At 40.3% G+C, this 24,125-nt stretch overlaps 3 protein-coding genes across 6 annotated transcripts; 1 reads left to right on the top strand and 2 right to left on the bottom strand.

Annotated features, from left to right (window-relative positions):
* Nucleotides 1-574: 574 nt before the first annotated feature.
* On the bottom strand, nt 575-18,339 carry LOC120950798 (tyrosine-protein phosphatase non-receptor type 9). 2 transcript variants are annotated; one of them, XM_040369122.2, is made up of 8 exons: nt 17,649-18,339; nt 17,355-17,507; nt 10,852-11,085; nt 10,426-10,656; nt 5,053-5,261; nt 3,115-3,714; nt 2,645-3,035; nt 575-2,578 (listed from the first exon to the last, which is right to left on the bottom strand). In XM_040369122.2, the coding sequence occupies exons 2-8, from the start codon at nt 17,367-17,369 to the stop codon at nt 2,144-2,146; spliced, it is 2,115 nt and encodes a 704-aa protein (XP_040225056.1). In that variant the 5' UTR covers nt 17,370-17,507; nt 17,649-18,339; the 3' UTR covers nt 575-2,143. The 2 variants fall into 2 exon arrangements, with proteins under 2 accessions (XP_040225056.1, XP_040225054.1); XM_040369120.2 differs by lacking the exons at nt 17,355-17,507; nt 17,649-18,339 and adding an exon at nt 14,080-14,857.
* Nucleotides 18,340-18,606: 267 nt separating this feature from the next.
* On the top strand, nt 18,607-20,049 carry LOC120950804 (mitochondrial import inner membrane translocase subunit TIM50-C-like). The gene is made up of 2 exons (XM_040369132.2): nt 18,607-18,882; nt 18,957-20,049. Exons 1-2 carry the CDS (start codon nt 18,654-18,656, stop codon nt 19,976-19,978), a joined length of 1,251 nt encoding a protein of 416 aa, XP_040225066.2. The 5' UTR covers nt 18,607-18,653; the 3' UTR covers nt 19,979-20,049.
* Nucleotides 20,050-20,052: 3 nt separating this feature from the next.
* LOC120950797 (uncharacterized) lies at nt 20,053-23,629 on the bottom strand. Of its 3 annotated transcripts, XM_040369119.2 has the most exons (4): nt 23,387-23,496; nt 23,291-23,325; nt 22,656-22,923; nt 20,053-22,429 (listed from the first exon to the last, which is right to left on the bottom strand). In XM_040369119.2, exons 3-4 carry the CDS (start codon nt 22,901-22,903, stop codon nt 20,395-20,397), a joined length of 2,283 nt encoding a protein of 760 aa, XP_040225053.2. In that variant the 5' UTR covers nt 22,904-22,923; nt 23,291-23,325; nt 23,387-23,496; the 3' UTR covers nt 20,053-20,394. The 3 variants fall into 3 exon arrangements, with proteins under 3 accessions (XP_040225053.2, XP_040225050.2, XP_040225052.2); XM_040369116.2 differs by lacking the exons at nt 23,291-23,325; nt 23,387-23,496 and adding an exon at nt 23,503-23,629; XM_040369118.2 differs by lacking the exon at nt 23,291-23,325 and having other exon boundaries at nt 23,369-23,496.
* Nucleotides 23,630-24,125: the final 496 nt, after the last annotated feature.

The raw sequence follows: 24,125 nt of genomic DNA, 5'->3' as shown, positions 1-24,125 counted from the left end.
TCGGGATCCGGGTATTGAATTTTGTATGGATTATTGAATACAATACCATACAATCTAACACAGTTCATATAAATCTCAATACGATCTTGACATCTTACGCACTACGTATAAGCGCGCCTTAAATTACTATGTATTACGAAATCGTGTTGAAATGTTCTTCGTGGGGTGATTCCATGGTCCAGTCGTCAACTCGCATAACTTAGCAACGGACCTGTCGTGGGTTCAAGCCTCGAATGCATCCCCCGCCCCGTATCAAAGGCTCTTGTGTAGTTCTGAATAAAATCTTGAAAGCCTTCCCTGCCTCCTCTCTGTACGAGCCGACATGTCCACGTAGGACATGTACTTTAACGCCAAATAGAAGAAGACACCTACACATCAGTCTATAATCGTCAACATTTGCTAACTTCGCACCAAAGTGGACTAAGCATATATCTTAATAATCCACCTTGTTCCGCGCGATCATCTCGTTCATTTTGGCGAGCAACCTACACGGTCATGCCGGCATACAGTTTTCAATACTTCATATCATTTAGGGATTTCTCTGAGAAATAAACACAATAGAAGAACAGAGCTGTAAACCATTAATAGGTTATATTTTAGATTTCGCTTCTTTCTCACATTCACCTCACACTGGCTTCACGATTCAGTGCGTTGTCCAGCAGAAATATCTCATCTATTCGATTGCTTCCTTACGATCATGGGTTTTGTTACAAAAAGGAATATGACGACCACCTCCGCCAGCTCGGAGTCGTGAGCCGGCGTGGTTTTGCAATTATGTTGCATCTGCACTTGGCCGCACAATATCTGATGCTTTTACTGAGATAAAAAGAATGATGACGGGTTTCAGAAGTAAACTTGGCTTAATTTTATGACAATACAATTTGATTATCTGCCTTCACTTGATTTCAAACCAGCGGCGACAATAACCCGCTTCTGTTCATTTTACTTTAAAAGGGATGAATAATACAAGTTTTCTTGAACGACCTTCAGTGTAGTCACAATATGTGTATCATGTTCTAAATTTATTTTCGGAGCTGTTTTTTAGTTATTGTTTTGTTTGTTTGTTACGCCCAACGTACCAGTACCACTTTCCAATTATTGTTTTACCGTTCTAGTTTTTAAATATCTCTATCTGCACTCACGAATATCGCCTTCACTAAAGATAAAATAAATAGAAAAAATAAAGTTTGATATCTTTTTTTCTATTTCTCGCATTCTTGTTACAACAGTTTTTACCGTGGTTTTTAATATTACTACATTTCCCTTTTGTAATTGATTTTTTTCACATTTCACTGGACTTGATGATATTTTCTACGCCATCTACGCTGTTTCTTGTCTCTAATGTTACCGCACTGAAATGTAGCGGGTTTGGAAAATTATTATAAATTATCATACAATTTTTGTTTTTGATCTACTCCTGATGATTGCAAAAGACTTTCGCATTGAACTGTAATAGGTGATAAAGCTTGAAATCTGTCTGTTGCACGTAGAGATAAACGTCTTCCCATGAGTTTACTCGAACTATAATCACCTGCTACACCTGCTGTTGAAATGAGTTTGGCCGTTTCGTTTGCTACTGTCTTTGAAAAGCATCCGGATTGGGAAAAGAGCTTTGATGCTAATACATAATAAAAAGCCAAATTAAATGCGAATACTAGGGCACACCACAGTCTCCTACCGTGTGTTACCACATCTCTTCCCATGCTGTAGTTTAATATCTCCTGGTATTTCGCAGATTGACAGTCAGGATTTATCGTTTCTTATGTAGGATGTAGGATCGTGGTTTCTGTCTGCTGTGTCAAAAATTAGTGAAGTTATTTTAAAACAGTAATAGAACCCACATACTTAACGTGAAGCGTGATTGCATGTATGATACATCAGCAGAACCTCTAATGCTGTTAGAAAAACGGATCGCTATTTACTGTGATTGCGGAGAAAGTGTTAATCGGTTTGGAGGTGGAACAGTGCAAAACAGCGTTCAGAATATTAACAACAGTTTGCCTACTGTACAAAATACGATAGCTTCCACACCTACTCAGGAATTCTAAATCCGAAGCCGATGAGCCGGACCAGTATCAATCGTCTTAGATCACATGCGCGCACATTTCGCTAATGCTGATTTTGTCACTTAAGTTGCTATGTTCTAATCGGATTCTTCGTCTCGATCGTCGAACTCCGAAAGGTCCACCGACTGTAGCATTGAGCGTGAAAGAGCATACTCAATCAGTGCTAAATGACAAAATACGTATTGGTCCGGCATTTGTATTGAGTAGGCCCGTTGTGATCGAATTTTTTCCACCGTGCCCTTGATATCGGCCGTACCGACATCTTCGAGGCGCGATATGCATATGTCCAACGTGATGAATGTTCCCGTTCGACCGATCCCGGCACTGCAATGAACCACTATAGGTGGACCTCTGGGATGACCGGCCCAAAGATCGCCTAGCGCACGGACCATCTCTGCTTGCTTTTCACGGGCACGCTGTAGAAAGTTTAGCATAGCTTTCGCCGACGACGGCACTCCGTAATCGGGCCAACTGGTAAACTGCCAATGCGATACGCATCTTACCTCATCAGTCTGCAATACAAATATACCATACTTTAATACACACGCTTCGGTTAGCATGCAATATGTCTGTCTTACCTTAATATTTCTTATTTCCAACTCCACCACTGTATAATCTTCGTTAGTTTCTATCGACATTGTTCGCAATCGAAATGAACCATACTCCGCCAAACCGCCTTCGGTCGGTTCCCAATACTGTCCACACTTGGCGCGGCCCCGCTCCATTACCCGAGTCGTCATGACGATCAGCAAACAGTGCTGTTCCCAGACCATGCGCCAAAAATCGTACGACGTTTTTGGCAGCGGACCCTGTGTGGAGATATATGCATTCTTTTGCTTATAACCGTCGACGAAATTCGCGTTGATATAATCCGTCGCGGGATCATCCTCTTCCTGAGACAGTACTACGCGACTGTGGTCGTAACACAGCACATCCGTGTATCGATTCTTTGCTAGGTTATTTCTTAACCTGTAAAAACAGACATTTCACATCCATTACCATTACAGAATAAAATAAATGGCCGATTCCGTGCACAGCTTATACTTACTTTGCATGCGTAAAGGTACCATCTGGAGCGCGGGCTTTTATTTCGGTATATTCGCGGATTAAACCCATTTTTCCCCTTTCACGAACCATCTGCACAATTTGCTCGATCGTTTTAGGGTCTCCTTCTGCCCCGGCCAAACTGTCATCGTCGCTAAAGCCAGACGAAGCGCTACTCGGAGGGTTTTCTGTCCAAAGCTCACTGGTTGTATGGTGATTTTGATGTCCAACATGGCCTGCATGATTTGCCGGAAGATGTTGATTTGCACCCACAACTGCTATGTTGCTAATATCCTCCACATTTAAGTGATCCTCCACCTCGGCGCCATTTTCAGGAGACACTCGATGGTTATGAGAATTCACAAATTCTACGTCCACTAGTTCCGAGCCAACAACACCAGTTAGAGAATGATGAGTGTCCAGTGTACCTGTTCCAGCAGCTATCGCCGCAATGCCCGCGCTACCCATTACGGGACTCGCACCAATCACTCCATTAAGATCCGTGGAGTTGGACTGAGATGTTTGTGGCTGCTGCTGTTGCTGGCCCGCTGTTGCAATAATTTCGTCTTCACGATTCGTCATCGATTTGTAACAATGCAATAACCTGAAAACATAATTTAACATTAATTAATATTGTTCAAACGATTAAACACGACTCAAATGATTTCGATGCAGGATATAATACCATTTTAAATTTATATTTAAGAATAGTTAAACATGACAGACGGTAAGAAAACCCATTGTGTAAAAAAAAACCAGCGAGACCGTGAAAAATAATGACAAAAGTATACTAGCCTTACATTTATCCAAATGACTATCTTCCAACAACTTATAATCCCGTTATCCCTCACAAAGGTGGAAAATGTATGATTAAAATGTGGCGTTCTTTACAAAAATTACATGAAACACGACATACTATGCATCTCATTTACTACCAAATTAAATCGGTACAGAAAATAGACTTTCACTGCAATTTTACAAGGAGTTCGTCTTTGACCTCTTAATTGTTTAAACATGCACCTCAAATAAATATTTCATTCTTACACGTGCCTTAAATCGTCTTAAGTGAAGCTTCCAAGGTATAAAAATACAACATACGAATTATAAAAAGGTGTCAGATTGACAATTAGAAGTCGGTTTCATACAGTTAACCATCAGAACTATAGCTAAGGATATCTATTCGTTTTTTTTTTGTATCTCATTAACGTTATTTTTTTTCCGTGTATTGTTTGCACATGTTCGTTGAAAAAAACAAACAGACTGACAGTTTTCATTACTCTTTTTATTTGCATCATACGTTCAATCCTGAAAGCGATGAATAATAATACAAATGAAAAAAAAACAACTCAATTTCGAAAAGGTCATAGAATGGTTTGTTGTGGTACAGGGTGAGGATGGCATGTATCTATGGTGGGCGAATATGAGTCAGTGAAATTCTGATGCTCGATTAAAGGATGCATTACTGTTGAGAAGAAAGTTAATTTCATGTTACCTTAAACTTGGCATGCACAATAAATGACGCAGTCCAACACCCAGAAATTGTATGATTTGTGCGTCCTGCGGAAGGAGATACCGATTTTTATAGGGAACAAAAGAATCGATTGTTTTTAATCCCAGATAACTAAACTCTTTCCTTACTATTGCATAGCTTTATGCTAGTGCTATTTCATAAAACTACATATGCAGCCGAAAAGGCGGCCAGAGGAGAAAACTCGTTTCAGTTATACTAAATAGCGATGACGAGAATGAACAAACAGCGATCGCATTGCCACAAAACAACACTAAATCAACGACAGGTGCAATCAAGCAATAATAGCCACATCATACGCACCAGGGAATAAGGATGTGAGAATCGGGTTTATCGAAACGAAATTCAGTAACAGTGCTGGACACCGCTTTGTAAAGTGTGCTGCTAATCAAATTATGTATAAATTCTACTCACCATGAGGAATGATCGACTTCTAGAGTGCCACCTAACCGAACTGGAAGAGATTCCCTAGGAACATGTAAACTAAGCTGCGGTATTGATACGGTGAAGACACGTTCCCGCAATTTCTCTCGCACGAACAACCTTAGAATTTTGAAAGGTGCTTTAAACCAAAGCGGAGCTGTTACGATAAGGACCTTTTTCAATCTTGCAGGATAACCGCCCTGAAATAGAAAAGATGACCGTAATCAGTAATAGCTTAGATAGTAGATGCCGAACAGTGATCCATCGATCCACGTCAGTTAAGTGATCATTTTTAAATGGCAATATTTTACATTCATTTTAACTCAATCACTAAATGATATTTAATCCCAAAAAATAATGTAGTAATGAAATGTACTATTAAAGACAATGTTAATTTCAAGCCCCTGATTGAACTTTCTACATGTGTAGGAAAATAATCCAATATATGTAGTACTATTTCAGATAAAACATTATCAAGTATCACATGAAGTGGCATCTAACTCCATTCAACACACGAAAAAAAGAGGAAAACAAACCGGAATAGCAACTGGATAGAGCGCCCATTACAATACAAACAATACAAACATACAATTGCATGGTAGGGAAAACGCATTCTTAGGCCACCAGACGCAAAGAATACAAGAATAGCGAAAGGGGACATAACATTATTTTTTCGTTCGTCTTGAAGACATATGTTCTAACTAAGACCGATTCTTTCCTTTGTAAAAGTTACATAAATAGTAAAAGTTAATGGTTAAAACCATTCAATGAATTTTACGATTGTTATGCATTAAGATTTGTTGATATTTACTAGCGCATCAGGGTCAACAAGGAATGTGCTTAGGCGTTAATAGATTGTGTAAATTATACTAAAAATCTTAAAACTCATAGGAATTGATAAGATTATCCCTTAAAGGCCATGAGTTATTTTTTGGTTAGGAATTGTAGCGCTTAAAATGTTCAAATACAATGGTTTGCTTTTGTTTGTGTTTTTAGTAGAATGGTTATAGATATTGCACATTATTGTTTTTGATAAATTCATTAATTCGCTAAAATTCCTTATCAAAATATGCAAGGCCATACGAGGGAAATTGTTACAGAATCATCAGCGACCGATAACAGTATAATATGGCTTAGCTAGCAGTTTACAGTTGCTACAGTATTCATTTTAAAAATGTCGAACGAACAGCCGACAATTTAGTATTATATTTTTAGCCCTACGCAAAGAATTCAAGAATGCTTGATCCAACGCCAAATCACGCCCTTGAACAAGGACAACAATGTGATGTTATTTCTATTGAACTAATTAACGAGGTGCTTGATTTTTTGTTAATTTTAAGCACAAACGCGCTCCATTCTGCCATGATCACTTGCTTGCATTGCATTTTGCATTCTCACTGAAACTCAATGCATCTAATGAATTCTCTCTGTATATCCTTCGCTTTCGATTGCTTTCTTAAGTATCGCGTTGCTAAAAAATGTTCGATTTTGTCGTACTTCATTGACCGATGGAAGAGACGACGTTTGAGTATGGTTTCACTGATTCTTTTGTCGCCTTGTCACGCCTGTTTTCAGGGAATTGAATGACATTTCAATTATGTAAAATCGATTCTTTTTGCAGGAACGACAGTCGACAAAAATGCGTAGGACGACCATTCATCCGACTCGAAACGGAATGACACAGTCCCGAAATGTTCAAAAACACACACAAAAACAGTCATCAGTTAACCGAGCCGACATTTTCAGTACTAACCTTCAATGCACGCTTTCTCTTTAATATTAATCACAGATATTTCTTATAATGACGACAAACATTTCCTATCATATGGAAAATTTTGTAGGATAGTAGGTCGATTGTACATTCGATTAATTGTTACATGCACTGTTGTTATACGCAGCGCTTGGATAGATCAGAAGAACAAAGGAAATATTTATAACCTTTTCTCGAACAAAAAACGCTACCACAAGTTGGACGGATGCTAGATTTTCCACAAAATCGATAACACTACTTGCCGCAGCCGCCACATTTGCAAGAGCTATCCGTTCGGATTGTGGATGTGAGTTGTTTCACCATACACTTTCTTTCACTGATAACTATCGTGTTTCACAAAACCGCCGTAACTGCAGATTCGGAAGCCAGCCTTACAGATTTACATAGAAACGTTATCCACGGCCAACTAACTATCTGAATCAAATTCTGTACAGAACACTGGTAAGCATGCTGGGAGATTTTCGCAATTAAAAACAAACACTATCTAACATCAACACCATGACACTAACGACGTCATTTTCGAAGGGTCGACGAGAGTCGAAATATCGTGATGCTTAATGTTTGCACTTGAAAAACTACCGTCACTCAATTTTGTACTGTTTCATGAATGCACATACCATAGAGACGTATTGGAAATAAGTTGGTCACTGACACCAATGTTTCAGAGATTTTGATTTTGGCACCGCGAATTCAACACTGTTCGTTTGCCTCGCGTATAAAGTTGATGCATACTGATTAGCGGTCACTTCGTAATATGGCGCTGATTTTGTCGATGTGTGTTGTAGTTGGCCGTTTTGTGCAATCCAAAACGAGGGTGAACCGTTCAAATGCGCGTGCGTGTCCACGCAAACACAACCTTGCTGTTCACGAAATAACAACCCAACTCTTCCCGTCGTGTTTGGTTCGTGAAACGCGTGCGCCTTCAACGACCGCACGCACACGCATTTTAACGAAACCCATACATACATGAACTTGTTCCCGTGAACACGCATACACTCACATACACGCATCGTCATAGACACGCATACAGATGGTAGCGTTGGTATCGGTTGTCAGGATAACGTTATATCGTCCTTGCAAAAAGGGAACTCGGAATAGGGACGCGCATGTGATGGTAATATACAGGTAAAAGCAATCGCATAAAAAAGGGAAACATTCAATGAAGTCGAAATCTAAGAAGCAGAATATGGAATCATTTCCGGTGGCTAGAGCATACCACCAGAAATAAATTGTTACTTCTGTATAATTTCAACCGCTATCCAGTATTAGAACTACGTCATGTTTTTACACGTTTCCAGTTTAGATTAAGCTTTAAATTAAGAAATTTAAGGAAAACAATGCAAATTAAAACATGAAGTCCGTTGATAACAATTCAACTGCTATGACGATTACTCCTTTCGCTGACATTCAATTCAATCGCAATGCATCGCAACGCACAGAAAGAAAGGCATTTTGAAACTGTGCAATATAATATGATTCCAATGTTCTAATGAGAGGCAATGGCAGCTTCATCGTATTTGACAAGCATCTTCTGCGCTGAGACTAATCTGTGTACGGTCTGATTCTGCGTGTGCGCAAATCTACAGACACATATTAGATCGACTCGAAACTTTGTTCTGCTAACGAAGGTCACGTGAACATGCTAGTGAATTAGCGACATAGTAAGCTAACAATGAAAAGCAATGTACGCAACCAACACCTTGCTTTTAATTATTAAATTTTATTAAACTTACAATAAACATCACACACGAGATTCGAATACAATTTCAAGATACTACGTCAACCGGGAGCTAGGCACTTCGTAACACTTAAGGATCGTCAACCTAATAACCAGCTCGCATCGCACCAGCACAAATCATCGATATCTTATCGATTGCCAGCACAATTAAATAATTATAAATTATGTATTATTCACCGTCACGAGATATGCGCTACGTTCTGAAGCGCTATTGCTACGCTTTCCTTGTAGTTGTACAAAGTATGGACGTACGAATCTTGCACTTTTTACTATCCGATGTTTTCCCTTACACGTTTTTCCGCAGCAGAATAAATGGATTTGTTATTCACGACGATCTACCATATATTTACACTTTTGAGCACGACGAATACGTGCACCGAAATACGCGCGCCTGGCTAACGTCTTCGAGCATGCGCATGTGTTGTCACCACGATTGATATTACGAACGGAACCTCTAGGTTTCACGATGACTCAATGAAAGACAACAAGCACAATAAAGAAAAAAAATGTACGATGTCGGCAGGTAGTGGTGCGAGTGAGCAAATAAATCAACACGACTTGCGCGAGCAAAATTCACGCCGTCCCGCTTCGTTTGATTACTCCCGGTTGACTGAATCACCCCGCGACTTTGAAAGGAATTCGATGAGGGCAACAGCGGAACAACAGGTGATATTTGTCCTAAGATGGGCTTGCCCCTGCGATGCAATAGGCATCCAGGCGTATATTTCGGTTTCCAGGAAATCCGTAACGTGCGCCGTGTGCCTAGCGCACCGCCCTCACTTACTACTGTTCATTCGTTTGTCGCTTTGCGCCGCTTACAAATTGCTTCTTTTCGACAAGCGACAGTGTATATGTGAACATCCGCTGCATGTGTACATGCTGTTACGTCCGTACTAGAACGTCGCTAAAAACACAAACAGTAGCAACACAATATGCGCGCCATACGGAGACGCGCGGGGTAACTCTCAATTGAAACATATTATTTAAATACTACTATCTCTTGTATGAAACTTTCGAGAGCACGATATATACACACCGCATTTGTGACAGCGATACGACTAGGCAACAAGCGCTCAATGCCGGGGATACACATACGCCATCTGAATTATGACGTACTGAATATAGTGTTCGTTCGATATGCAGCGTCACCTGGGCTGTGACGATCAGCTAACGACGCCAATTGACCATAACTTGGTTGATCCTCGGGTACGGTTAGTATCTGTTGGCACACGTGGGCGGGACATGCGTACGTAATGGTTAGCATCTGTACGGCTGTGTCTGCCAACATAACGGCAGAGTATATTAATTCGACCAACGCGACAACCACCGACTTTAGGTCACTAAAGGGTTGTCAAATACGCCGGCGTTTCAGATAGTTTTGTCTGCATAGGACAGTTCTCTTCGTAGCAGCTTGAAGTATATATTATCTGGTTCATCAAAACTGGTTTCAAGTGCAATATGAACTAAAATAGTTGTTCTATATATGAACGGTTCACTATTATATTGAATAGAACCGAAGATTCCTACAACACCAGAAGCTATTCTTTCTCTCTCTCTCTCTCTCTCTCTCTCTCTCTCTCTCTTTCTCTTTCTCTCTTTCTTTATTTCTCTTTCTCTCTCTCTCTCTCTATCTCTCTTTCTCTTTCTCTTTCTCTTTCTCTTTCTCTTTCTCTTTCTCTTTCTCTTTCTCTTTCTCTTTCTCTTTCTCTTTCTCTTTCTCTTTCTCTTTCTCTTTCTCACTTTCTCACTTTCTCTCTCTCTCTCTCTCTCTCTCTTTCTCTCTCTCTCTCTCTCTCACACACACACACACACACACACACACACTTTTTTAAACATGGTAATAATGTTTACGTACCTTTAGCAGTGTGAGGATTTTCTGCGATAAATCGTAATCAAAATTGGAATACTTCGAAGTACTCATATCATATATGAATACTAAACCAGCTTTCTGTGTCTCGCTGCTCTGTAAAGCTACGTCTAGCTGATATACAACACCCTGAAGAGTTGTTTTATGGGTCACGGTCATTGGATAGTGAAGATTGGCAGTGAACAGGGCGATTGCTGCCCCACTGGCATCCCGGCCCGGCTGTAAGAAACAAGCAAAACATATTTACTTTTTTATGTTTAGATTATGATTTGAATGAATAAAAAATTCTATGTAAAACTATGAAAACAACTAGACAATTTGTACACTTAACCAAGTGTACGCATTGTAACTGTGGCAAGCGCGCTAATCGTAACTGTCTTGTCATATTTGAGAATGTTAGATGACATATCTTACCAAAATCGTGAATTTGCCCGTCTCCAGCTCTGTTCGAAGCGGTTCTGTTTGTGGATCAAATCCATACAACCCTTCCCGTTGCCGTATTAGTTCATGCTGCTCGTAAAGTGCCATTGCGCGAGTGATGTCATATTTTCGTGCCAAGAGGAATCGGGTTGCAATTGCCGGTGTCACCGCCTTTCGGTTTGGGTCGTTGCTAGAGCTGTTGATTCGATCGATGAACTGTTTTACGGCCTGCGTGTGAAAAATAAAAATTTCAATGCAATATTAGCCATCTTAATAACATTTTGAATGTATAAACGAGCCGAACGAATGCACGATTTTTTGTTATACAGGTTCGTGATTTTAGAATGAATCAATTGCAAAGCTACATTTTGTTGGATTACTTACTATCGAATATTGTCTAAGAAACGAACTTGATGTTATGTGTTAGACCAGTGGTTTTCAACCTTTATACAGCTTTTCCCCCATGTAGGGTGCATATAGGATTTCATTCCCCCCTCAAAAGCTCATGAGCAGGGGAGAGCGTGGCAACCCAAAAATTGCCACCCAAAAAATTGAAAATCCCCCCCTGAGGAATTCTGCACCGTTTGAACATCGCTGTGTTAGACGATTAATAACAACAGCAGACATAAATAACACAAGCTTTACCATTTTTAAATCGAATACACGTTTTTCGCGTATTTTGGTGCTAATTCACAAAATATAATAATTAAAAAAAGAAGAAAAAAGTTTATGGACCAAGTTTTCTTTTACTGATGAAGAAGTACAGACATGTCCGGTAGATACTCAGCTGTCTTACTATTTATTACACCTTTACCCAGAGCGTGATATGGTATGGATATGGTAGGTATGGAAGTGAACACATCACTTGAGAAACGAACAAAAAAGCAATAGGAAGATATATGAAATGAAGAACATAGCGAAAACGTTGATTTACGAGGAAAATACCAACTCCAACATCCCGATCTCGAAGCTACTGCGTAACGGTTTCAATTCGGAACACAGCACATAGCGAAAGTCTTCGGACAGTGGCGAGGTACGTGTACAGCTGTTGGGTCAATTCAAGTGGAAGGTTTGCGCCTGATTCGAGAGCTTTTGTCGGATTTGGCTGCAAATGATGATTGTAATCATTCGGAAAGAAAGTTTGCGTTTAATTCGACCTTACATGGGAAGCTCATACACGAATCGATTCTTCTTTTGCTCAGATCAAACAAACTTTTTACTTAAAATAGATTTACTACCGTTTTGACGCTCATTAACAAAACGTTTTTATTCATTTAAAAGAGTTGCTAATCCATTAAAATAGTACCAGTGAACGTGATTCATAATACTTGACAGTAGCATATTAAAGTAGTAGGGCATATCAAATTAGATTAACTCACGCGTTAGGAGCTCTGGACACAACATCTAAAATGTTATGTGTTATTCATTTTTTAGGATGCACAAATCTTAATACATCCCTTGAAAATTACATGTAGCTAACATTGAGCAGCTGAGGCCAAGCAGCAACTTTTGGTACTTTCTTCCGTACGCGTTTGTAGCTGGATATTCCAATTGCTGTATCGACACAACCGGGCAACTTTCGACGAAACCCGTTCGTTGACCGATTTCCAAGACCCCTCAAGCCATGTAACCTACTACGCCTACCGGATCAAGCGGAAAACCGCAAAAAGTTACGATACCGCAAATTCGATCCGAAGAAAAATAAGAAGCAAAGAGAAGTACTATAAATGCCGGCCGGTACAGCAGATACCAGTATTTCATAGAGCGACAAAGGATGCATCGCAAGAGATCAGAACTGAGTAATAGAAAGGGTGCGAGCAGGTTTTCTTAAGTCTTGCCTACAAGCCACTGCTGGAGAGCAAACGAGAAAAGCAAGTTCCACGATGCTTCGCTAACGTTTTCAATGCAACTATCACCAGCAACAGCCCCACAGTCAACATCATTGTAATCACCATAAGGAAAACAGGCAGTTAGGTGTATCCGTTTCAAGCCCGCAGACGAGGTCGATCAGAAACCGTACACTATAAAATAGGGGGGAAACGGGGCAAAATGGGCACTCTTTATTTAAGCATTATTTCACAGAAAAGATAGATTCCCAGACTCAGAATGTATTCAATGAAGTGTTTTATCAACATCATGTACATTTTATAACCGATTGTTAAACAACAATAACAACAATAACAGAAAATATTAAAAAACGCTTCGCATGGGGCAAAATGGGCAGCTTCTGATGACATATGACGCAAAGCCAATCAAAAAATTCAAAAAGATAGGAAGAGAAAATATGTACCCATTTTACCCCAATCGCAAACTTGGCAAATGAGCATGACTTCAAACATCAATCTGTTTTTACAGGTTTTTAAATATAATTGATAAGGAATTCTCCTGAATAAAAAAAGATGTATTAATGAATTATTTTAAGGCCGTGTATAATTTGAAATCATAAATAGTAGAAGTATAAAACAGTGTAAGAATAATAGCGTTTTGTAGAAAAATAAAGAAACAATAAAACATGCAGCTGCTTAACTGGCCAATTTTGCCCCGTTTTCAACTACTATCTTAACTATGCCGTCTGCGGATGCTGAGAGGCGATCGGTTCGCGCTTGTGTGCGGATGCGAGCCAATTCGATCCTATTGCGTCCACTGTTCCTGTGCTGCCACGAGCACGTTCATACTTCATTTGAATATACGACGCGCAGGAAATGGGTCAAATAACTCGAAATGGAAATGATTTTCAACCCTACGTGCATCTGCAACGTTCGCTTAGCTTTGCTGATTTCCTGTTTCTATTCTCGAACATCCTAGGCGAGATTCAGTTTAGGCCAAGAAAGAGAGACCTAAACTTTAAATGAAAACTAAAGCAAAAATGGAGCATCGACCGAGTGTAAATATGAACCACTCTAAATGACATGGATTAAATAAATTGATCAGGCTTTGCCACGCTGTTATCATTAGCTGTAACTGGCATTTTAAATTGCTTCGCGATCAAACTATTTCATCCATCACTTCAAATAACCAACTATGATTTTATTGTTGCAATTTTTATAATGGTTCATTAAATCCCATTATATTTTGTGTTTCGAATCAAACGTGCCAAGGGAAAGTTACATTATTTTAGTATCGTTTGCATCGTATTCAATAAAAATGAAAACACATCGAGAAAGATCATAATTAATCCGACAATCAGACTAAGTCAAATTTCTATTTACGCAACATCCTTACCTTTAGAGCCCAGAGCAGGATAAGGTCCATGATTGTAATTTTGTTTTTCTTCTTCATTATCACAATGTGGGGATTATTAATTGTATTACAACTTACGATACTATATTACATACTACTAACTCCACTCAGGAAAGCGACAAAACATTGCTTTGGAGAATCGTACACTATAGCATCGAAAAATATCACATTACAGCAGCACATAAAGCAGATGATTCACTTTCACATTTTGCTCCATTTCTCTGCAGGGCATCTTTTACTTTCCGACATTCGTGTAAATTGCACTGGCGAGGTCAGCGGCTTCTAGCTGCCCTGCCGGTTTAATAACGACACTATAACGGAACACTACCACCGTGAAAAAATTGCGAAGCATGAACTGCAACACTAACACTCACGCACACGCAGCAGCATCAGGGCTTTGCTTCTTTCTTTACGAAATCATGTGCTTCTCAAAAAGCAGTTCCTATGCGCAACGCATAATGGATCGTTGTAGGGAACAGCATAGTTGCCATCCTCTTTTGTAAAACCGTACGTTATTCGCTTGAAACAGTCTGCAGGGTAAATCTAATCTACAGTTAAACACTGTCACGTCACTTCCACACTACTGTTATTCTGCAGGGAGCATAGTTCCGGAAACAGTGCAGTATCCTAGTTGTGAAGATCTCTATCAACGTTGTCTAGAGACGCATGGGCTACGCGACGCGAGCACCACTGAACACATACTGCGAAGAAATTGACTTTCTTTCTTTCATCCGGACTGCTCCGAGCTAAGACTTGCCCTGGCTCTCCATGCACTGCATCTGCAGTACCACTACATCAATCAACATCGCTCTGAACGAGCAGCTAATGTAGTGTGCAGCACCAACACGATCGCTGGAAAATTCCAGCCTCTCGATCAAGACACACGATCGCATGAGAGAGCGATGGTAGAGAAGAGGCAAACATTTTATGCAGCGTCTTCAAATGAGAGAACTGCAAATAATGCTCGGAGAGCATGGAATAGTGAGAGCCATTTTGGACTTTTAAAATGCGCTCTTTTCTACAGCAACATGATTTCAGATGATGATGCGCATGGCTTTCTTTGATTCTATTACAGCTGCTAGTTAGCTAGCATTTTGCTGGAAATAAGTTTGTCCAACAATAGCTTAAGACATGTTTATGGCACAATAAATTAAACGAAAATTGATTTAAAAAGCATCAAAATCCGCCCTTTCCATTTCGGATTTTTGGACATTTGATAGCTATTGTACGTTGTTATGAGCTTTTCTCTATGTTTAGGTTGTTTGCTTCTAGAGTTGTTTTCTTCTCCGGCCATCGGCCAAGTCAAGGCATGCCTATACCGCTAGTGGCTTTCAGTGACTTATTTAATTGGATTTAGCAGGACAGTCAGTCTTACGTATGGGGGCACGGTCCATTCGGGTATTAACCCATGACGGGCATGTTGTTAAGTTGTAGTTGTTAGATAACAAAAATTAAGCCCTCGGGTGTAGATAACATTCAGATACCGATATTCAACATACAGTTATACGAATCAATCATAGTTACAATCATAGATACAAAAAGGGTGGATGTATTTTGTTGAGAGACATGGACAACATTTTTGTTTTTAGTGTTTTTTTTAATTCGAGAATGTTTTAACTGATACCTGGTAATAGGTTATCGCACAGTGTGCATTAGGCAACAAAATCATGCATCTCGAAGCTTGATTGATATTTTAAGCAACGTAACCTGCATTCATAATTTGTGATGTTGCAAAGGCTTTCGCTTCTAATTCTAATATTATTTTTTATGCCCTTCTCTAACTATATCAAACCCCGATTAGTGTTTCTTGGAGATGAATTAGCCCAGTCCACAATAGCAGGAAATGCCACTCCATTGTTCTTATACCTGGTAATAGCAATAAATCCTTTTACATTGCCTTCAGATATCCTGTATTAAATCCTAAGAATACAAAGAAATAAACGAGCCATCACTTGTCATACACCATCCATCACGCCTAACTCTATATAAAACGCTTTCTGTAAAATAAAAAATAGTTTAACCCGTCCAACAATTATTCCAATTTCTGTTGTCGCTCCTAATGGAAAGAAACGATGATTGATGGAATCACTATTAATAATCGACTTGATGTGACAAAATTATCAGATAATCATTCACAATATCGATAAATCGTTTCTAATTGATGTCTGTTGTTTGATGTCTGTAAATCTTTAAGCTTAAAAGCAGTATAAAATCAGCTGCCTTTTACACATAAAGCTCATATTGTTTTAAGTACTTTCGATCAGTCAATACTCTGGAAATCACACGTCTCGGTCAAAGATTAAGATGAAACAATTCATCCTTTTCGCTGTTATTGCATTGGCTGCAGGCCTGGAACTGAATTCGGGACCGATTCCGTCAGTATCATTGGAACAGTTTAACGATAACTGCAACTCCTGTCCACTGAACTGTGTGGCGAATGCTGGCTGTCCTGCATTCAATCCACCCCAGCCAGTGATGTTGCCGCACAGCGACTGCACCCGTTATTATGTGTGTGAGACTGGCCGAGCGTGCGAAATGAAGTGTCCGCCTGGATTGCACTTCAATGTTCGTGAATGGGTGTGCGATTATCCTCATCGTGCCTGCTGCGATCCAATGATCGAGTGCGTACCGAACACGTGCGTTCCTGGGGTAACTTGCCCGCCAACAAATTAGAAAAATTGGCACTTTTTGGCTCGTCATCAATATAAAATCAATAAAAAAGTAGTTATACGCCAGCATAACGTGACAACATGAAGTAGAATTTATGTTAAATGATGACAACATTGTAGCTACAACACAATAAACACAACATCAAAGTAAGTTGAATTACTTTAAAATTTTCTCTTAATCAACTAACTCGGCCAACCCAGCCAAACCAGGCGAACATGTTCTAAAGTAATGTATTTTCATCTATTAGCAATAGCACAACATAATTAGATGTACCGTTTCAATATTGTTCCAAAGTATGTTTCGGTTTCCATGGCATTCTTTGCACATCACACTAAGTGGCTAAATAGGCACCAGTATTTCATATTGATGAACAGGGTCCTTCAGCTGACGGACGATTCTTTGCGTTTGAACATAAACAACTATACTATTTAAATACATCTTCAGTTAATCTCCGACGCAATTTCAAACTGAGGGGCGCTTACATCGCGGACACAAACGCTTGCCAATTGCTATGATGACGAGTGATTGTGGTAGTGCATGATTTAATTTGATCTGAAACTAACTACCAGAGCGCATTGCCTACTTACCGCTTCTTGTGCCATTTTTGCCAGCTAAACTGATGCTTGGTACGCCAGCACTGGAATGGCTTTTAGCAAATGTTGTTCGTGTTCCAGCTATTCTTAACCACGTCTAGTGTATACTTCCCTGGAGTGGGAATGTTTTGGTAGCGATCGGACTTGCTTAAAAATCGTTCCACAACATACAACACAAACCTTTTATTATACAGTGTGTTAAATGGTATTTTTAACGGCATGTACACCTTGGACAAACAAAATTATAGGCACTTGTAACAGAAAATACACACAGAACTCGTAACACACCTTTTCTCGTTCTCAACGTATTGATAACATCCACAATAATGATAGCTTATCTCCAGACCAAATTTCCGATCGTCACAGGAAGTTGTGAATTTGCTCAGGGGGCTGATCTTAAATCACATTTAAATGAATTTCGCTGTCACGTTTACCCCTTCCAGTTTTACTGTTCTATTGTATGCAGTAAAAACGCTGCCGCACTAACTTTTTGTAATAAACAAGATGTGGCACCGATGATGACCTTTCGTGATACTGTTTCACAATCGCTTTGGCTTGACTGGAGGTCACACAACACTTCGGCTCACTTGGAAATTAATAGATCTAGTTGAGAGGATTCTGCCGTGTGTATGGCCCGAAAATGTGCAATTTTGTGATGGTTAAACAACGAACCAGGAATATCACGAAAGAACCCCCTTTACAAATGCATTTGTGCTAGGAATGATGCACAAGAAGTGGACAGGAAATTCCGCCACACAAACGCGATTCCTTGGCGTTTGCAGCTTTGTTTTGCATAAATCACTACTAAAACACAGTATATGCTGGCTTCGAGCCACTCGCGTAACTATGCTATTTCACAACAGTAAATGTTAGTTGTAATTACTGGATATCAGCAAAAGCTTTTATAGTCTTGTAGTATAATTGTGTTATTCTATTCTTTTAATTGTATGCCACCTAACCACGACCGAAACCAATGACAACTACAGATGGAACGGTTGGCCAGTTTCCGTGCGTGTTGACAGATCAACATATGACATTAGGCGCTCAGAATTTCTATTCAATTCTACTTTTTACCCGATTCATTCATTTAGATAGTGTAAATCCATTACGATAACGGGACTTTGGTTTGGTTTTGGAGGATTGGTTTTGGTAATTTAATCAAATGGATAATAAAGTATATGCAGAAAATTTTATCCACATCTCAAATGATGTTACCTGTCACATAGGACAGGCGAAGCTGTCAAGTAGCATGTGTCAGAGCCCGTTCCGATGTCACGAATCTAAACATTAAAAATGGTTTCGAGAAACCTGTTCGACTTTCTTCGTTTCAGACAATTTTATCAATTTCAAACAATTTCAGTCTCTTCGCTGTATGGCACAAATCGCGCGCAGTACTGTCAGTCTAAACAAGGATACGTGAAGGCTTGGGACGCCAGTCCGCTTCCATCTAAATGGATCCGGTCGTACTGTACCTCGGCCAAATTTCTGCACTGCCGGCAAGTTCGGCTCTTTTCGGCTGTTTGTATGTATCGATCCCGCGTGTTCGCGACCGAACGACAGTTGTGTAATATGTGTAATTTCCCCGTTATTTTGCAGCTGGAAAAGGTTCTAGCAACGAACAACAGCAGAATGCTCCCACACCGCAGTTGCTTTCAAAGCTATTCCCTCAAACCGCCGTTGAAGGTACGGAAAATGAACAGCAGCAAGAGAAGCATCGGAAGGAGGAGGAGGCAGAGAAGGAATCATCTTGGAAGAGGATGAAGTTCGGATTCGTCTTCTTTGGATTTTCCGTGTCCGCTTTCTGTGTGTACACGGTATGGGTGTTTGGTGCGCCTGACCGAGACGCAGAGGGTAACATTATCGTCGATGAGTTCATGGAACTGCCCACCTTTCAGCAATATTTCCGTAGGATGTGGAAATCGATGACCTATTACCAAAAAATGATTCAAGAACCGTCACGCGAAAAACTATTGCCCGACCCGCTGAAATATCCGTACGTTCAACCACCCTATACGCTTGTGCTTGAAATGAAAGATGTGCTGGTACACCCAGACTGGACCTACCAAACTGGCTGGCGTTTCAAGAAGCGTCCCGGCGTCGACAAGTTCCTTGAAACGCTGGCCGCAAACTATGAAATTGTAGTGTTCACCGCCGATCAAGGGATGACAGTGTTCCCGATACTGGACGCTCTTGATCCTCGGGGCTACATAATGTACCGTTTGGTGAGGGATGCTACACACTTTGTCGATGGTCATCATGTGAAAAATCTGGACAACCTAAACCGAGACCTAAGTAAAGTGATCGTTGTCGATTGGGATCCAAACTCTACCAAACTGCACCCGGAGAATACCCTAAACATACCGCGCTGGACCGGTAACGATGACGATGCTGGGCTGTTCGATCTTATGGCTATGCTGGTGACGATTGCTACGAGCGAGGTTGAAGATGTACGTGATGTGATGACTTATTACAAATCGTTTGAAAATCCATTAGTAAAATTCCGCGAAAATCAGCGTCTCCTAGCTGAACAAATGGCCGAACGGGAGCACGAGGAAAAGCAACGTAACCTGCCAGCGGTACAGCGATGGAGACCGAGTTTTCTGGGTGGCGGACGCTAGATACGCTGGGAAATACAAATAAAGGCCATAGCATGTCGTATTTGCCGTTATCATGTCCAAACATACAAAAACTGTTCTTTTTTTTCTTTAGAGTTGAAACACATTTTTATTAGTTCCATATATATCACATGTATTGTTTAGCGGTGGATATTATAACATTTGCGGCATGGTTGTTCAAAACCACACCAAATGCAGCATACCCATTGTGACTACTACGGTATGCATTGAAACTGACTTGTGGTAGAAGCTCATTTTGAAAAATGTATGCAGAAACGCATAAACGACATCCTTTCATTACACTGCAAAAAATTAAAATGTTTAGTGTGGGTGAAAGGAAAAATTGAATAGAAAAGAGTTTTATGAATTTTAAAGCGGGATGCTTATGAAATCCTCACTTATCGCGCTCTACGGTTTGACTAATGGAAAATTCGGTCTTCCTCTCGCTGATTTCCTCGCTCTAGATACCAATTGTTTTCCACCCGTTTTCTTTGCTCATCCCTAGCTTCCTGCCGACCATGCTTCGTGCGTTCCTGCCAATGTTGATCACCTGAGCCTCTTTCACCATGTTTACCGCCATTCTGACGGTATTCATCTCTGCCCTTATACCTTTTCTCGTTCCAGTCTCCGTCTTTCCGCTGTTGCTGCTGCTTATTCGCATGCTTATTATGCTTCTGACCGTGGTAATAATCATCTTCCTGGTGACGTTTTCCTTTTTTCGATTCTGCCCGTTTGTATTGCTCCAGATACGAACCTTCGCCAGCTGGTTCGCGAATGTGTTGTATCCGTTCGTCGAGTGCCTCCGTTTGCTTAGCCCGATTTGTTTCAAAAGACTTGCCGTCATGATTGTGATCGCTAAATGTTTCACGCTGATCGAATTTCTTTTTGTAATGATCATCCTCATCATCATCATCATCATCATCGCTACCGTCAGCTGAAATATAAGAATCTGAATAACGACCATTGTTTCGTTCCGTAACATATTTATGTTTGCCATCGTCGCCATGCTTTTTTTTATGACTTTTCTTATGACTGCTATCTTCGACGAACTTTTTATGCTCATAGCTTCCGTATTCGCGTTGGCTTTCCTTATTTTCATATTTACCGTTGTCTGCACGACCATTCTTTTGCTTCTTATGACGACTTTCGTGCGTCGAATGATTACTGCCGTCTTTACGTTTCGAATATTGACTTTCTCCCGAAGAATGAGAGTTGTCCTCTTGTTTATGTGTTTTCTTTTCTTCCGGCCTGTACTTTCTTTGTTTCCTATCGTCGTGCTTCAGTTCCTTGGATTCCTGGTGATGATCTGGCTCAAGCAATTCTGCTTTCACATCAAGTATTTCTGGCGTTGTAGCTTCAGGAGTAACTTTTCGAACTTTCGCTCCTAAACTGTCCTCTGGTTCGGGTGATAGATCTAAAATGCTCCCCAATGCATCCACGATAACACTACCCTCTGCTTTAATGGCATCGAATGCTTTCTGATAATCGATATTAAATGGTGATGCTGGTTTACTAGGGTCAGAGCGCTTTTCTTGAGATGGTTCTAATGTTGCTGGATTAATAAATTTGTTATAATTTTCCTGTTTAGTTTGCTGTTTCTGTTGAAACTCTGCCTTTTTCTGTTTTGATTCGATCTTCCGCTTCTTTACATCACAATATTTGGCACTATACTCGGAAAACAGATCGTCATGCACCGCTTGGTCTTTGTTGTAGCAGAACGCCGGTAAAACATAGTCTTTGTCAACAATCAACATCGGTTCCTCTTCGTCTCCTGACCAAACAACTTTCCTTTTTACTCCACTATCTTGAGGAGGTACTTTTCGGACCATTTGTTCAACCTTTAAACTTGCCTCGGCGGCATTAGCTTCCCGAGTTGGCTCTTCATAATCTTCAATTGGTTCTACCACGTTTGCTTCTCTTAGCGCATCCATCCACTCAAATTCAGCCCGCTGAACTTGTTCGTCTAATTCGGAGCGCGTATAAAGATGACGCAGTTTGTTCATCTCGTTCTTCAAAATATTGTTTTCCAGTTCAAGCTCCGAAATGCGTTTCTCGTGCTCAAAATTGATTTCATTAACGCGATTCTGAAGTCGCATTGAGTTGCCAAGTATAACGGCTACCATACCTGTGGCTATCAGGCTAAATATGATCCAGTTGGCATTGCTGACAGGGGAATGTTCAACCATCGATTGTACCGGCTCAACTGAATTTTCATCTGCATGCTTCACCTGCACTTCTCGTTTCCTTTGAATGCTCCCTTCTTCTTTTACTGTTTTTACATCATCCGGCGTAAATGGTGGCGTTAAAGGTTCATAGTCAGCAGCCTTTAAATCGATGGTTCGGGAGAAATGAACTGTACCTCTATCATCATGCAAATCCTCTTCCATTGGCAAGCTGCTGGCGTCACTCTCACTGATGATGCTGATTCCATCGGAAGATTCATCTAGTTGCGAGCTGAAAAGGACAATTTAAATTAAACACAGTTCAACACATGTGACACAATCGATAACAGTTACACCTTTGTTAAATTGTTGCCAGATTATTACATGAAAACTACAAACCGGAACACATTGGTAGTGCATAAAAGATCGCATCAAGGTGGAGCGTAGTCTGTCTCTAGTAAAGCTATTTTTATCCTCCTAAAGGCTAAAGTCCGCATATAAAATGGTTAATAACTCACTCAGTGCTGCGATGACTGTCGTGACGCTGCTTTCGAGACGGTTGGCCCTTTCCTTCCTCCACAGTCACTTCTTCCTTTATAACTTCTTGCACTCCACTCGGTTCTTTGCTCTGCCGATCGCTTTCCTTTCCCAGCAGAGTCCAGCTGTCGGAATCCTCGGAACTAAATGAAACCGTTAGCGCATCGTTTTTTGTGTCAACTTTTCCAACTGCACCAACATGTGCTGCATCACGATCCGGTTCTTCCATCTTCGCTGGTCTTTGTCACACTATTCACAAATCACAAGAAAACAGTATGAACAAACCAAACAGTGATTATTTTATGCGCAGGAGCTGACACGTTCGTGCTGCGAGGGATATTTATAACTGTGTGCCTCTTTTGTTTGCAAGCCAACCGTAATGTGATGCTAGCAGAACAGTGGAAAGAATAAGATGTTTCCATTTGCTCAGAGCTTGCACTTTTTTAAATTCATTCTTACCTCTTTCTATTTATTTACCTGATTGGCAGAAAATCATAAAGTAAATACTACAGACAAAACTTCTACAAAAGTGGCTTACAAAACCGCCTACAAATCGATATCTTACAGATTTACATGTAGAATTCATGTATCGTTGGAACTGTACGCTGATTCTTACCTCCTAAGTTTGTAGGCGTATTTTCTGTGAAGAAACTGTGCCTTTTGGTTAAAACAAACGCTTTAAGCAAACATTTACCTAGAAGGATTAAGATACCTGGGCAGTTCAATCTGCCGAAAATAACTGGACAATAGTGGATCAGAGGGGGTAGTTTGAATCCTTAACACACAGGACCTGTGATGCGTTCTGACCGTTTGAAAATGCAGCATTACCTGTGTTCATAAAAACGATGTCTATTGCGTTTCAATTTTTATACCGAAACATTTACGTGTCGCTTTGTTATTGTTTTTTGTTATTATTGCCAAATTTGGCATAAAATATTTGACGTTTCCGCCACGCTGTTCAAGAGCAGGTTGGATCGTGCATATCAAACTTCATTGGACCCAAGCTCCCGACCACGATGGTTTTCGCTGGTCTTTTCGGGGATAATTCGTTAACGAATTATCCCCGAAAAGACCAGCGAAATACAGAACATTTTCGGGGATAGTGAACACACGTGAAGGATGAACCCATGCAAAAAGAGCTAAAAATAGAAATGAACATTCGGATTCATTCCCTTCCCTCATATTCCAATTCATGCTCATGCTTCATCCTTGATGCTACCAACCACATCGCTAATTCTACTTCGAATCACTTTGCCAGTTGCGCCACCATATTATTATTCATGATCGTGCTACCCAAGCGAAATTTTTCGGGGATAATGAACATAAACTCATGCCATCTCTTTCTATTCATCAGCTCTACTCTCTCACACGCATCGATGAACTTTTACACATCTCTTTGTTCATTGTGCTATATTTGAAGGGTTTAAAACTGATAGATAACGAATCATGTT

This window comes from Anopheles coluzzii, chromosome 2 (assembly GCF_943734685.1).
Source record: "Anopheles coluzzii chromosome 2, AcolN3, whole genome shotgun sequence".
Lineage (NCBI taxonomy): Eukaryota > Metazoa > Arthropoda > Insecta > Diptera > Culicidae > Anopheles > Anopheles coluzzii.
This window is presented reverse-complemented; position numbering and strand designations above follow the sequence as displayed.

Coding starts and splice junctions, on each gene's coding strand:
- LOC120950804 (XM_040369132.2), top strand. CDS start 18,654: ATGGTTTCGAGAAACCTGTTCGACTTTCTTCGTTTCAGACAATTTTAT. Junction 18,883..18,956: donor TCGGCTCTTTTCGGCTGTTT/GTATGTATCGAT, acceptor GTTATTTTGCAG/CTGGAAAAGGTTCTAGCAAC.
- LOC120950797 (XM_040369116.2), bottom strand. CDS start 22,903: ATGGAAGAACCGGATCGTGATGCAGCACATGTTGGTGCAGTTGGAAAA. Junction 22,430..22,655: donor GACAGTCATCGCAGCACTGA/GTGAGTTATTAA, acceptor TGTCCTTTTCAG/CTCGCAACTAGATGAATCTT.
- LOC120950798 (XM_040369120.2), bottom strand. CDS start 14,136: ATGAAGAAGAAAAACAAAATTACAATCATGGACCTTATCCTGCTCTGG. Junction 10,657..10,851: donor CGGGCAAATTCACGATTTTG/GTAAGATATGTC, acceptor TGTTTCTTACAG/CCGGGCCGGGATGCCAGTGG. Junction 2,579..2,644: donor TGGAAATAAGAAATATTAAG/GTAAGACAGACA, acceptor TTTGTATTGCAG/ACTGATGAGGTAAGATGCGT.